At 36.0% G+C, this 15,895-nt stretch overlaps 1 protein-coding gene across 1 annotated transcript; it reads right to left on the bottom strand.

Annotated features, from left to right (window-relative positions):
* Positions 1–495: 495 nt before the first annotated feature.
* On the bottom strand, positions 496–14,096 carry LOC104075914 (syntaxin-binding protein 5-like; the record flags this gene model as incomplete). Its single annotated transcript, XM_009576583.1, has 7 exons — positions 496–807; positions 1,514–1,734; positions 4,049–4,160; positions 4,983–5,148; positions 7,741–8,110; positions 9,616–9,855; positions 14,046–14,096. Coding segments are annotated over 7 exons (1,202 nt in total), but the record flags the coding sequence as incomplete, so codon positions are not given.
* Positions 14,097–15,895: the final 1,799 nt, after the last annotated feature.

Consider the following 15,895-nt stretch of genomic DNA (forward strand, 5'->3'; position numbering starts at 1 on the left):
CCATAACACAAATGAAAACTCCCAGCATGACACATTCCAGTCATATTATTCACTTGACTTTTTTAATGCAAAAATTGTGTATTCTCTTGTTTTGCACTTCACAGAATACGATGTGAATACAAGAATGCTAGATCAGGGGTCCAAGAAAAGACTATGCACAGGTCAACTATGTATACAATTTTCAACATGAAATCTTCCAAGCTTCCAGCTTTTCCGATGAAAGAAGTGACAGCAAACTTCAACTGTTCTTCAACAATAATGGTAAATATAGCGAGTCCTAGAAAGGGTAAGTGTAAGTCAGCTACCGTCCAGCAAGACAAACAACTTTATTCCAGCTCTTGGACCCCTGATTTATTGCCTCTCCTCACAGGAGAGTATAACACTGGCAGCAATTACAACAGCACAAAAACTTTTGGCATATGAAATATTAACACAGGATTGACCCTGCATTGCCCCTGCCCATCTCACACTACATCTTCCCTTTACTCTCTTTTCCACATGTTCTCGTTACCTTCTCTGTTCCAACTCTCAACTAACCAACAGCTAAGAAACACTCAAGTTTCCTTTTTTTGTGTTTCTTTTAAATATAAAGCTCCTCAGTTAAAGCCATGACTGAGGTAAAACAGTGTGTTATTTGTGCTAGGAAACAACAGTATCCAATGGTGAATACTCTTTTAGATTTCAATGGTCCTGCCAAAATTAAGGAAAAATCAAGACTTTTTTTTCATCAGGACAAAATTAAACAGATGTAATTGATGAGCATCATCAGAATTGGTACCACTTCTTGTCTTTGTACTTCAACATCATCTAAAAAACAAAAAACAATTTCTAATTACTGTTTCTATAATGTACCAAAAAGTACAATGACACAAACAAATTATATGCTTACAAAGCAGCATGAGAAAGAGGGACTTTAGTACGGCTTCTCAAAACTGCAACAACAACATTGCTGAACAGTGAGGGTTTAGCATGATGAATTTTCTAATGGTAGCATCACCACTGATGATCTAACCTCAGATAGAGAAAGACATTTTGGGAGAATGGGAAGGTTACACAAGAGTTTAGGGGATGGAAGAGATCTGCATGAACACGGAAGAGAACAGTCATCCTATGTAGTTACTGAGGAAAAAAATCAGCTTGGATGGGGTTTGCATGCAACAACTGGATCTTTCTTAAGAACCACAGGAATCTCAGACAGAGCATCACTCTTCTCCAATTCAGTGACACATTCTTTAAGTAATGGGAACTGAGCCACACTTTTGGAAGTCTACATGCCACTCAGGCAGAGGATATGCTCTAGACCAACGTGCCATAAGACAAAGCTGCTTACATTAGTACTTAATTATTAGGAGTAATGATTGATAGATCAAAGTGAAGTGTCCTTTACCAATGATACTGCATTCCCTTTAGATACTTCTAACATGCCTTTGCAGAAGTCAGTTACTTGCAAAACTTGCATTTATTTGATAGAGAATCAGTTTAATGCTCTCAGTTTAACATGCAACGGACTCACCTCGTGAGCATGTTTAGAGAAAGAATCAGCACTGTAAAGCATAGCTGCAGTTTTTTCTTCCAGTTCTCCTAGTTTCTGTCCTCTTTCATCTAGTGCCAACCGGGCTCGTGCTAGTTCACCAACTACACCAGATGCTGCTCCTTTGACACCTTCAATACCCCCAGGCCCTGGAATATGCTGGGCAAGACTTCTTGATGCCTTCCCAGATGCTGATTCTCCAACTGGAGGCATTTGCAAAGCAGCAAAAACAGAATAGTAAGGTTTTCTATCATTATTACATGAATACCAATGTAACTAGTTTATAAAGAGGTGTCATTTCTTTGCATGGACACTGAACACCTAATCATAGGCATGACTACAAACAATACTCACTACTCAATGTTACTAGATGTTACTATTTAATAAAATTCAGATTTTTCATACATATTTTCAGAGTTTCATACATATTTCATACATATTACAACCTTTTCACAGCTCGAGTGTGAAATTAAAACTCTCTGAACAGTGCTGGCATCACAGTCATCAACAGAATTGTGCTGGTGAATTGGTTTTTAACAATACAATTTGCTTCACAGGGAAGGTGTTGGGAGTTCTCCTGCAGACAAAGCAGGAGAATTTTGAAAACACAAGCCGTGGTCAGTTCTGGAAGTGCTTTGCTGGTGTAGCCAGCCAGTATGACTCCACCAGCAGAAGTTTCCTTTGGTGGAAGTTCAGTTTTAGAGGCAGACAGCTGAAGATTAGGTGTCTTTGCTCTCATTATTGTAAAAAATCTTGTAAAAAAACATAATGTAATGTAAATCATGAAAAGGCAGTACAGCTGTAAACACCCACGAATGGTCAGCTGAACAGTTCTCTAGACTCCAGAGACCGCACTGACTACATCTCCTTTGCTCATAATGGGACATCAGCCACCTAGTTCAATCTAGAAACTTAATGGACATGTCAATCTCATGCTGAATTGTATACTATACAAAAATCTGAGCGAAGGCCAAAACATTTTTGGATGTTGAAGTCAAACCAAATAATCTTTAACTTTTTTTTAAACAATTAAATTATAGTTTAAATATTTTCTTTTTTTTTCCACCTCTAGGAAAAATAGTATTAACTCCTTTAACAAGTTTTGTTGCAGTATTTAAAGATTTTTTGATTTGATTTTATGCTTCTAGGAAGAACGATTTAGATTTCAACTAACACTATAAATATTTTTAGTCTTGGGAATTTACAGACAGAAGAGAAATAATTTCCCTTCTTACAGACTCTGCTGTGACATCATGTCAAATATGACAATTCCAAAAGACATCTGAAAATGTCTTTAATATAGTCATTGAACTCACTTTCAGGCTACAGTTCATCAGGCTTTTCCCCCCCCTTCAATACTATTTTCCTCTTGAAGATCTGGGCCAAAAAAGATCTTTCTATCAAAAGCCACAAACAAAGCCTGAGACTAAGTTATAAAAAAATTGTAATCTCCTTAAAAATAGGGCAGAAGAGTCAGGGCAAAATGGTGGAAACTTGAAATGATGTAAACAGACAGCTTCTAAAGTTACAAGGGTGCTTTTCTGTTGCCATGAAGAGGCAGTTTTTCCCAGTCCCAGTCATACTAATTAAACATACAATTTGTGCACACAAATTTCTCTAATAGAATACTTGACCAACCTTTCAAAGTATTACACTTATATAAAAACAAATGGAATTTTTAACGCAGAAGGTGACCTCTAAATATTTGATATTTGTTCAAAATGTACAGGCACAAGTAGTAAAGACTAATTTAATTTTTACTGGATAGATCAAAAGAACCAATAAAAAAAGAAAAGATTGCCAGGGAGCCTTGTCTGTTTTAACAGCTATGTTTTATGTTAAAAAGGAATCAGTTCTTCTTACAAATAAACTTGCATAGTATGGTGTTTCATCTAGCAAATATCTGAATAAGTGGAAGTTATTTTCCTTAAGTATATTAAAATGCTGCATGCAACCACAGAAAAAAAAATAAAGCTGTGATAAAAAAAAATGAGAAAATGATAAAGCAATAAAAACTGCCAAATCTGAATTTTACTGTCCTATGAACAGATACAGTTCTGTCCTTGCTCTCATTTTAAGGCATCTCTGCACAAGTCAAACGAGGAAAAAGAATCTAGCAATTGAACTGAAGTAGAATGAAGTTTTAATTTTCTCACTGTCCAAAACAGTACTTTTCAGAACCAGCCCCTTTCAGTTTAACAGCATTAAGAAAATCATGGTCAATACTATACACTTCCTAAAGACGAAGAAAAATAAGATCAGTTGTCCCATTTCTTGTTTTATAATCTACTCCTGAATAAATGAGGTGAAGAAGCCTGTGAGAAAACAGTACCAAGCTTATCTGATCTTGTTGGTAAGGTGTACAACACAAAAGCTATGAAAAAGTAGTTGTCATTCACTTTTTTACTTTCCTGTTTGCAAGTGTAATGTTCTATTAACACAGATAATACATTTCTCAAGGATCACTGGCTTCCTTAGGTAGAAATACCAGAAAAATAATGAATACTAAAAACTTACAGAGTTCTTCTCTGTCAAGTGACTGTGCCCCACCTCCGAACAGACCTTTAAAGAACCCCCTGTTTGGTGCTTCTGGTGTTTCTACAGGAGTGAAGAGCTCACCCAACATTTCCTTTGCAATGAAGAAGAGACACAACAAGGCATACATTATTTCACACACAAATTAATGGAATATTCTTTCACTTTAAGGATTTATTTTGTGGATTTGAATTTCAAAATGAATATGCTTTAATAGGCATCTGCCTTTGCAAGGTGACAAGGAAATAAAAAATAGAAACATATTAGGAAATCTGGCCAAACCATCTGTTCTGACAGTTGGAAGCTTATAGCTCACGAAATTCAGTAGCAAAAAAATGGGTTCGAGTAAAACTCTATTTGCCCCTCAACAACTTGGGCAACACTCCTGATTTTGTTCTGTTAAAACTGTATCTACAAAGACTCATATCCATGCGTGGTACAAAAGTAGAGCTTACAGCCTGCATCTCTGCTATTTCAGTATTCTAAACAGCTGCCAAGCTGAAGCATGGCTGAGAATCTTTTCAAGCTGTTAATACCCCTGAAACATAATGGCTTCCTTCAAGTATCCTCAGTTAGTATTCCCCACTTGTGTCAGCATGCGCCTCCACCAGCATCAGTTGAACAAGGGAGTTTTGTTAACTGCACATGTTAAACAAGCAAATTTCCTACCAATGAAAAAGGAAATTAAGTAAGAAACTGTGTCAAATACAACAGCATGGATGAAACGGTAAAATTTAAGAGCAGGGGAAGTGGTTCATCCTGAATCAGACTCTACAGTGAGAAAAAACAAAGCACGAAAGCCGAAGTGCTCGGCTTTATGATAAACTTAATTACTGTAAGCATCGTGAATCTGGAACCGTGAACCTCAGAGTATATCTGTCAGAAAACAGTCATTAATTTTTTTTTAACTCATTACCTGAAGATTTTCACATGTTTCTTGACTGTAGGTGAGCCTCTGTATTTCCGTTGGTGAAACAAGATAGAGTGCTTGTCCATTATTGGTGAAGCAGAATGTTCTGGCTATCCGCATATTGGTGAGTGGCAGGTAATACACATCCAACAATGGCCTTAAACTTGGCAAACTTCAGAAAAAGAATTAAAAAACCCATTAAATATAGCAGGATTGTCTATTATTGATCAAATGGCTCATTTTTAGACTGCAATACATTATTTTTCTCTTCACCATCTGCATAAGTACCATATAAACAGGTTATCATTTAATGCAATTACAAAATCTCAAAACAAATAGGAGATTTTTCAAGGTAGCACCTCAAAAGTGAAATTTAAACATCTGCATCACAGATGCATTTAAAAGCATCATTTAAATGATGCTGAGCATGTAAATCACAGATTCACTTAAAGCATTATTCAGTAATTACTAACGATAAGTATCTGCCAAAAGGTTACAACTAAACAACCTGCCTCTCCTCTCAGGTGAAGAACTTCTCCTTGAATAAAAATACAAGTCTAAAAGATCTCTCCTCAAGAACACTTAGAAATACGAAGGGGTGTGCTTTCAAAGGAAAACAGAATTCAGTAGTCTCAAACAACAATCTTATGAATTATGTCCACCTTTTTTGTCTGACTGCATATTTAAGAGGAAGTCCTCTTAGAGTAAAGGTAGCTTACCTTGTATTTTCTGATTCTGCACATATAACTGCAGTACTTACTGCATCAAGCTACTGAAGAACAGATGCAACACACTCAGGCTGTAACAATGCTCTTGTTACCAAACATTCCTCTCCCTCAAAGTAATAATAAATGCAAGAAGTGACTGAACACCTGATGTCTTGATAAAGAGAACCCAAAATAAACCACTGTCTCAAAAACTTCCCCTGTGAAATTTTTGTAAAAACATAATTTACACAAGATGTTAGCTGCAAATGTATCAACAATACATTAAGCAGCTTCTGCTGCAGATACCATCTGCATAAGATTATTATTTCTAGAAACTAAAAAAAGCAGTAAAGGGCAAAGTGAAGCCAAAAGCAATGAAAAAGAAAGATATAGTAACCACAACAGTAAGTGTTGGGGTTTTTTTTGTACGACACAGAGATTTATAAATGTTAAGCTTGCATTTCACAGATTGTGGATTGTCTCTCAGCAGGAGACTTCATCTATGACAAACAAAAGGAAGGAGAACAGGTAACATGACTTTGGAGGCAAGTTCTACAAATAAGAAATAAAAAGCAATATTCTCTTGTAAGCACATCACCCAGAAATGACACTTCTGCTGTGCATGTACCTAAAATAAGAATATTCCTATGAATTAGTAACAGGGAAGTGCTTTGCTTCAGACTGATGGAAGCATAAAACACCCTTACAGCTTCAAGACAAAACACAAAAACATGAGATCAGATAGGACAAGCATGACATCCATGATAGCATTTTCAGAGTATCAAATAAATCTCTAACAGAATTGTAAGTCCTATCTAAACATATATCAGTAGATAAGTATTGGGCATCTTGGATACGATACAATGCTCTGACAACTTTACACAAACAGCACGTTAAGTCCACTTCCCAGCAGCAATTCTTGCTTATGAAATAGAGTTAATACTTGGGAATTCAACTTCCCTAAAAATTCAATATTTATAATTTAGCACCTACCTCTATACAAAGTTCTTTAGAAAACAAAATGAATCCTGAGGAAAACAGAATTTGTTTGAATATATGGTACCTGAACATTATTAAGTTCAGTTTTAATTAAGGAAAAAAGAGTGCTTGCCCTGCAAGGTGAGCAGCATTTTCTAGAGATGTTTAGAATATATGTTGGGATGTAGATCAATGGAGTTATCAGACTTAACAATCAAAACTTATTTTTTAATTGTAGTATGCATCAGATCAGCTTTAGTTTTATTCCTAACAACTTCCTGAAGAAGTATCTTTTTAGAGAATTTCTCAAGCTGAGAGCTTGTTTTTGCAACCTTAAAAATAACCTTTTAGGAATTTTACTGGCATGATTTTATAAAGCCATGTTCCACATTCATCTTAGCATTAGCCAAGACTAAAATGTAGGTGCAAGGGTACAGATATATAGACACTGCTGTTCAGAACAAAATAGCATTTGGAAATATTGAAGAAAAAGGACATGTTAAAATAACATAGGTGACATGTAAGTACAAACAAACATTACTTTTACACGTTTAAACTCATAACTTAAACCCCTTACTTTAGATGACTTATTTCTATACTACAACTGCTAGCAATTAATCTTGCCTTTACAGCCTTAAGTTTAAGGCCTTTAAGACATGAGCAAGCTACACAACAAAAAAGATAAGCTTGAGGCATGTGTGTGATGCAAACAGCTGCACAAAAATATGCAGAGTTGTAGTCAGGTACCAGCTGAAGGTCTGATTCAAGGCCGTTTTCTCCATCAGGGAGTAAATTCACATTTGAGAATCTTCATCAACTGACGGACCTATATCACATGTTTGGAACTATTTGTTGAATCAGGGTAGCTTGAGCTAAACTGGTAAACTTTGTCATGTGTTAAAAGCATAACTAATAAGAATGCATAATCAAAATTATCAGGGCTCGAGTGTTAGAAGTTCATCAACATTGAGTGAACGTATGTTTTTTTTAAGTCATATTCTTACAGAAAAGGAAACTTTTTATCCAGCAGAAGATTATTTGTTCTTTTTCTATTTAAGTTACTTTCAAACAGTTCTTACCTAAAAGTCATAATATGTCCATTGGCACAGAAACATGCAAGGCAGATACTGTTACTCAATGACACTATATCTCCACGAAGAACAAAAGAAGTCTCTGTTATGTTTTGCTTATAAATACAGTTCTGGGATGGCAGTGAGATAACTTTTGCTTGCTTTTCTGAACATATCACTGCATATTGGTTTTCACTGATTTCCTGAGAGGAAGAGGGGGACACTGAGACAGGTCGTCGCTTTTTCGATTTATCTTTTTCATCTTTATCTTCAGGAACATTGTGTTCTCTCCAGGGCTCATGTGCCGGTGGGACCAAAGATCCTGTGGTATCCAGAAAAGCCATTCTCAGGATTGCCCCTTTTAGCCTCAGGATGGTTCCTAGGAAAAAGAAGTTGGGAGTACGTTTCTAAAACAGTTCTCCTAAATCGTCTTTCAAGCTACAGAATATTCCTTTAAGCAGCTAGCAAAACGAAAAGAAAACAAGAACTTAGGCTTGCCTCTGTAGCAAAAGAGAGACATGTACCAAAACCTTTGGATGTTTATCTGAAAACCAGTGAAGCACATGCAAGAGCACATACGCATTCAAGAAAATGTGAAGTTTTCAAGGATTGAGTGTATGCATACTCTTCCATTAACTTCAACAGAAATCTACACATTTATTAAAAGAGCCAAGCTGGAACGCACATTTATATTCAAGTTCAGTGTCACAAATGCAACTAATTTCATTCTCTCCTGAGGAGTACACAGTGTGCTTAATATCAACAATAAATGCTATTTGTCAAAGGTGAGCACCTCCTTTTTCTTCAATACAGACAGGTTCAAAACCAATAACCTGAGTTTTTTTTCCACTGCAGTTCACACTTGAATCCACTTCTCTCTAGCATAAACTGAAAGGGGAAGAGTTTTCCCTCCCTACTGTTTAAATCACTATCTCTGTAGGCCAGATCTTAAGCTAATACATTTTACTTATATTTATTCACATGTAAAAACACGAACACAAGTAAAAACATGAACATTTGCTAAGTACACAAAAAGTCATACACATGGCAGTATCTTTTAAGGTTCATGCTGCAGATCCAGTGATTAAATATACTGTCCAGTCTGCAGCCTTGCCTTTATGATCAAATATTACCAAATATGAATACTGTGCTAATACCATACTTGATAAGCACAAATTAAATCTGGTCTGGAGGTCACACTATTCCTACCACTATTTCAACCAAATAACGTTGCAATTTGCATGTCTTGATACCATCTGTGTGAGCAAAGTGGAGCAGAGCAGCATGTTCTGCATGAAACAGTGGCAGCAGGAACGCCTAAATCTATGCCTAACAGCACATTCAGCAAACCATTAATACATAATTACAACAAAATCAGTTGCTGTGAATCAGAAAAACAAGATACAAGACCTATCACAGCAATCCAAAAGAATATTTTATCATTAATAATTAGAGCTAGTTGCTCAATATGCAACCCTTAATTTGTATTCCCTTTTCATGATGCAGGAAAACTGAAAGTTTCCTACCTTGTGATTATAAAAAAAAAAAATTAAGCATTTGAAATACTCATCTCTTATGCTATTTCTGTTTAACAATTGCCATGTACTACATTAAAGTTAGAAAACATACATTTCTTAGCAAGTATATATTAAAGTGGTATTTTTATATTATACGAGATCATATTTTCAACTTTGCAACTTTAAAACTCTGGTAATGAAGTAACCAATCTAGATTGTTAACCTCAGTAGCTAAATCAATGATGTATGTATGAAGTTGCAATTAATCCATAACTGAAAAAAACCATTTTCTTTAAAAAAAAAAAAAAAAAAGAACGACAACAATACTTTACCAAAGTATACTTTAGCTCATCTGCTTTGTACATACCACTAGGAGAAACAATTACTGGCTGAAGAAGTCTTTGCTCTCCTCCTGGGGGTAAGTTCAATACAATGACAAGCACTGTACCCAGTGTGGTCCCAACCCACAGGCATGGGGAAGGTGATGTATCGGCCTTTCTCGTGAAAGTCTCACAAAAATGAAGAGCTGAAATTGCCTCGCGTGACTCTTTATCAATGCTAGTTACGCTAGAACTCCGGGATCGACTGAAAGAGTTGTCTTTGACATCTGAAAATAAATCAGTATTAATTAAAAAGAATGGCAAAATGCAGGCACTAAGAGAATTCAGATTTTCTTTTTTGTTCTTTAGCATGAGGTATATACTAACTACTATTCTATTAATTATTACTCCTTTATTCTTCCTTACTCAAATTTCCTTTCGGCCCAGTTTTCAACACCGTATCCTGAACAAAGCACCCAATCTTTTTTTGCAGACGTTGCCATTAGGTAATTGTCATGAACAGTTGTTATGCATATTTCTGTCTTTGTGGGACAGAATAACAGTCATCATCAAACAGGACTCCTCCTTTAAAAAAAAAAGGAGTTACAAACCTCTCTGCCAATTAGTTCATTGATCAGATTAAAAAATATTGGCTTCCATGGAACATGGTTTAATCATCTTATGAAGATGCAACTACGTTAGTTTAAGAACTGCAGTGACATCCAGACAGCATGATAACATGTAACCCGTAATGACTCACAGTAATATTGTCCCACTTTAGGAAACTATATGGAGGAGGTCTAACAGGCTATTTAGACACACCCAAACATTTAGTAAGAGAAATATCAAATGCCACCAAATGCCACCTAGCACTGGTATGCAGAGCTGAAGATTTCTGTTTCGAATACTGTACAAAATAGCACTAAGAAACTTTTCAGGACGTCTTGCTCATTGCTTAGCGAATACAGTTCTTGTAACAGAGAGTGAATTCTAATATTAACAAAAGCCTCAAACCCGTAAACATGCTGCTCCATTCTAGCCATGCACTGTCTGTACATGTCTGAATTTGTCTGTGCATTCACAAATTAATGCTTTACTTTCTTAACTCATCATTCCAAAATTTTAGCACAAGACAACCCTTACTAGTAAAAGCTTGATGCAATTTATATCATGACTTTTAAAAAATTAAGTTATTACTTTGGATCTTTGGGTAGGGTATAGATGCAACAGGCATCTTTAAAGCAGGATTAAGAGCTAAAGAGCAACATTTAACTACATACTTTCTGGAAGTATCACTATGCTAATTTCATTAAATTAGCGCAAAACTTTCTACAAAGAACATCTAACATGCATTTGAAAAGCATACAAACTAGATTTCAGTTGACTAAATACAAACATCTACTGAACACAAACTGAATCTTCTCAGGAAATACTTGTCTTATTCCAACAAGGATAGAAAAATTATTGTCCTGCCAAATTTTAGCTAAGTCAAATGTAAAACATGGATTCTAAAAAGAAACTAGGTCAACCACTCAGATGTTGACACCCTAAGTTTTCACATTTAAAAAAATCAAATCCAGAGTAAAACAATGAAAACAATTATTTGTTTTTATAATTCTTCTAATGACCACAACCTCTTAAGATGCTTGTTTCTTCAGGCTTGAATGTCTACTTAGTGTTTTTTCAACTCTGAGATGGATGATTCAGTCTGAATATAATAATACCTTAACTGCTACAGGCATAAAATTAAATGTGCATTTGTTGAGTTGCATCTGGTTGAGTATTTGAAAAGCATGTGTACAAATTCCAGAAGCATTGGAATGGACAGAGAAAACTCCATAAAAACTAACTTGCCAGACAATACAGGCATTGTAGAGTGTGGACATTCATTCAGGCAAGAGAACTGGGAGTAAAGATTTTAACTGCATTAGTGCATATATTTATCCTGAAGTCAAGGAAGAATCTATGGTTTGTTAACAGATTAGTTTCAGATGAAGAGGAAGGAACAACAGCGTGATGATCCACTACACACTACTTCATCAGAAGGATGGAAAGATGAGGCTCTTTTGAGCCACTAAACCAAAGGATAGGACCTAGTGGCAATGGTACCTTAATCATCTGGATTATAACATTGAAAAGCAGTGGTTAAATGCAGACGAGAGTATGTGCAAAATACTCCTGTTTTAGAAAGTGGAGTAAAAATACAGAAGCACATACTTTAGATTGTTTTGGCTATTTAGGGAGGGAAAGGGTAGGTTAAAGATCTAAAGACAGAAAAGTAATTTGAAAGAACAAGATCATGGAAGAGTAGGTTTCAAGAAGTCATGGAAAGAACGGAGAGAAAATAAGGATAATGAACTTGGGAGAAAGGCATTTCAGCTGTCTCCTAGAGCCAGTAGATGTGGCCACATAAATGACAAAAATACAAGCAAGCTGACAATCTCTGAAGAACACTATGCAAAAGCTATGCCACTAAGAGAAAAGATAGAAGTAAAATAAAAAAAGATTATAATTGCCTAAAGAATTTATTTACAGACCTGAAAACCTAGAACTTTACACAGAACAAAATGAGGCATCTAAGTGCAGATGTCCACACACATGCAAAGTCAAGCAAAACCAGTCAAAGGCTATTAGAATTCGGAAGGTACAAGCTATTTTATGAGTATACCAGAAGTGAGATAACAAAAAGTTGCATTATTTCAGTAGATAGGACAGCAAGTATTAAATGATGTAGAGAATGCTGAAACTCTTTCAGGATCAGAAAATACTGAAAGAATTTCAGCATTCTCTTTTTCCAGTCTTCATTAAAAAAGAGAAAACTTCTAAGTACTTACTGCTATCAAAGAACTGGGAGTAAAACAACAGTAGAATTAGAATGAATTGGACAATATTTAAGTACAAATGTGGTCCAGTTTGCAAAGTATGATAAAATTCACCCTAAACTGAAGTTATCCCTAAACCATTAGTAAACATAGTAAGGAAGAACAGACACAGATTGAAAAAAGAAATCAAATTTTTCCTGCTCTTGCATGCCAACAAGGCCACAGTTAAATCCCTCTAGTTCTGGGCACAAGAGTTTTAGAAAGATGATGAAAATTCCCAGTCCAGAGGAGATTAACAGAGGCCATCCTAGATTTAGACAACATAACCTAAAAAAAGGAGAAGGAACTGAACTTCGTAAAAAAAAAGCTAACTACAAAAATGAAGATTAGAGATACGATGACAGCTTTCAACAGCATAAAAGATGGCTAACAAAAAGATAGGGAGCACTTGTTATCTTTGTTCATTGTGGAAAGGGCAAGAAAAAGTTAACCTGGAAGCAAGGAAGATTGATTAAATAACAGGAAATTTATCTAACTGACTATAAAACACTGGAACTTTCTGTCTGGGATTTTTCTAAAAACTTATTTATTGGAGCCTCATGAATAGATGAGAGGTTAAGTTGTCAGACATCTGGATCTTTGCCATAGCAATGGATTAAAGGATCTCTGAGGGTTCCTTCCAACTTCACATTTCTCTGAGTGGAGCAAGCTGTAATTGTAAATTGTAAATCAGGGTGGTCCAGCGCAGTTTCAGGATATCCCAGTGCCATGGACTCTCTCCTTGCTGATAGCAGCAGGGAAAATACACAGTTCTGCAGCTGCCAGTCTGATCCTGATCTGTCTTCTGCTGGGGTTGTGGTAGTGATTCTGCTGCAGGAGTGGAGCGAGTTGTGGCAGGCAGAAGGCAACTTTCACATTCAGGCTGCATCTACTGCTGTAGGTCTACAGCTGTCCCCCATCATCTTTAGAGAACAAGGCAGGGGAGCTGGATCTGATGTACAAGCTGGCAAAGTACTAAAAAAAAAAGTAATAAATCTACTAATTTGTATGATGTTTTAGTTATGCAATATAATGACCTTTAGTACCTCAGACTTCACAACTGAACTGCTTCTTACATAAAAAGTTACTGTGCTTTTTCAATAAAAATGAAATTCTCAGACTGGTCATCCATCAAACAGCTGTATATTATTTTCATTTAGAGAGAGTGGTCACAAGGCAATTAACATTTGTAAAATTATGTCTAACTATTTGTTGAGTGGACCTCAACATATCCCGTTATTCTAAAGATATTTCCTTTTTCAATTTAAAATGTATCGGATGGTTCTGAACAGGCAGCAATTTTTCTTACATTACCTTACATTATTCACGCTTTTGCTATCACAGCGCTACTGATAAAGTGAGTGACAGATGCCTAAAAATTATGACAAAAGTGCGATAGGCCATGTACAAGATTTGCAGGCTTACCTTATGATGACAGCAATGACATTTTGTGCCCGAGAGCCCCCAAAAAGAGTGGAATTAAAATTTTAGTTCTGCACTTCAGATAAATGCAACATAAAGTCATGATAGTTTACACAATTTAGGACTCTTACTTTAACATACTCGCATTCTGTAAAACAGATTTAGTAAAAATAAAATCAACTATGTAAACTTACCTAGATCAGGCTTTAACTCAGTTGGCAAACTTAGCTTTCTGGACATCTTTGCTGAAAAGTGAAGTATATCTTTTTTAAAAAAAGAATAAACACGGTTCTGCTGGTTTTTATTTGCTTCTTTCCCATATTTAATATATTGTTTATTACATTAATTGCAGTACTCAACAGGATTCCTACTAAAGCAGAGCCTCACTTCCACAAGGGAGGGGTGCAAAGTAAAACATGGAAGATACCAAAATCCCCAAATACAGCATTGTATGACTTTTGCCAAACTTCATTTCTCCTCAGGCTTCAGGCAGAACTTGATGGATTGGATCAATTTTGCTTTGGCTCAACCTCAAGTTTTACAGACTCTTGGCTATTGCAAGAATGTGCACTGAAGTTTACATAAAGTTAACATCCCATCCCCTCTTCTTCTGCCCTACTTCCTGATCAAACCTGAGATATTTAAAATCAAGAAAAGACAAACTTTTAATTATGCTAAAACATTAATGCACACGTGTAAAAAGCTAGTAATCTGAGGAGCAATCTGCAACCTGAGAAGAATGAAGATGTTATGGAGAATTATACAATCAAGCAGCATAGAAACACTTGCAACACTGTCAAACAAAAGATAGTATAATTTTGATAATATTGCTGAGGTAAGAAAATAGCACTTGACTCATCCCTGACTTCGGAAATTCTCTTTATAGGAATGGAAATCCTGCTGTCCATTTAAAATGCATTACAATACCAACAAATACTGCTATAATAAAAGTCACTAGTAAATTAGTAACCACACATCCCTCTTCCATTTTTCTTTCAACAATTACTGGGGAAGGAATAATTTTGATGTAGCTTAACTACTAGACCAGGGCTAGACTCTGAATTTATTTCCCAGCCACATGCTTGAATTTTGATATATCATTTAATTCTTCACTATCTTGTAAGCGTAATACTTCTCTACCTAAAGCAGATGTTGAGAATAGCCTCATAATTCTAGGAGTACCTTGTAACGGATACCAGTCATAAAGCAGCCTGAATCTTGCTGATTCTCTCAGCTAAAAATGGAGTTAACTCATTCTAACTATCGTTTTAACAGAAATAATTTTCTACATATCTTGAAGAATAGCATGTGATTTAAAGTTACTTCCACTTCATTGTATCATCAATGATGCTCATCAATATTGCAAATGCTAGTTATCTGAATAGTTGAACAGTTTTATTCCTGTCATACATTATAAAAATTTTAGAATAAGACTCTTCTAATTTCCTTCATGTGTCAATGTTACAAAGTATGTCCTATTCAAATTAAATTGAAATTACTCTCAGACTGAAATGCTAGTCACTAACTTCACACTTTTTTGCTAAGTGCTCTGCAGAATAGAATAGTTTGGGTTGGAAAGGACCTTTAAAGGTCATCTAGTCCAACCCCCCTGCCATGGGCAGGGACATCTTCAACTAGATCAGGTTGCTCAGAGCCCCCTCCAACCTGACCTTGAATGTTTCCAGGGGTGGGGCATCCACCACCTCTCTGGGCAACCTGTTCCAGTGTTTCACCACCCTCATTGTAAAAAATTTCTTCCTTATATCTAGTCTAAATATACCCTCTTTTAGTTTAAAACCATTACCCCTTGTCCTGTCACAACAGGCCCTGCTAAAAAGTTTGTCCCCATCTTTCTTATAATCCCCCTTTAAGTACTGAAAGGCTGCAATAAGGTCTCCCCAAAGCCTTCTCTTCTCCAGGCTGAATAACCATAACTCTCTCAGCCTTTCCTCATAGGAGAGGCGTTCCATCCCCCTTGATCATTTTCGTGGCCCTCCCCTGGACCCGCTACAACAGGGGTCCATGTCTTTCTTGTGCTGAGGGC

This window comes from Fulmarus glacialis, unplaced genomic scaffold (genome assembly GCF_000690835.1).
Source record: "Fulmarus glacialis isolate BGI_N327 unplaced genomic scaffold, ASM69083v1 scaffold7624, whole genome shotgun sequence".
Classification (NCBI taxonomy): Eukaryota; Metazoa; Chordata; class Aves; order Procellariiformes; family Procellariidae; genus Fulmarus; species Fulmarus glacialis.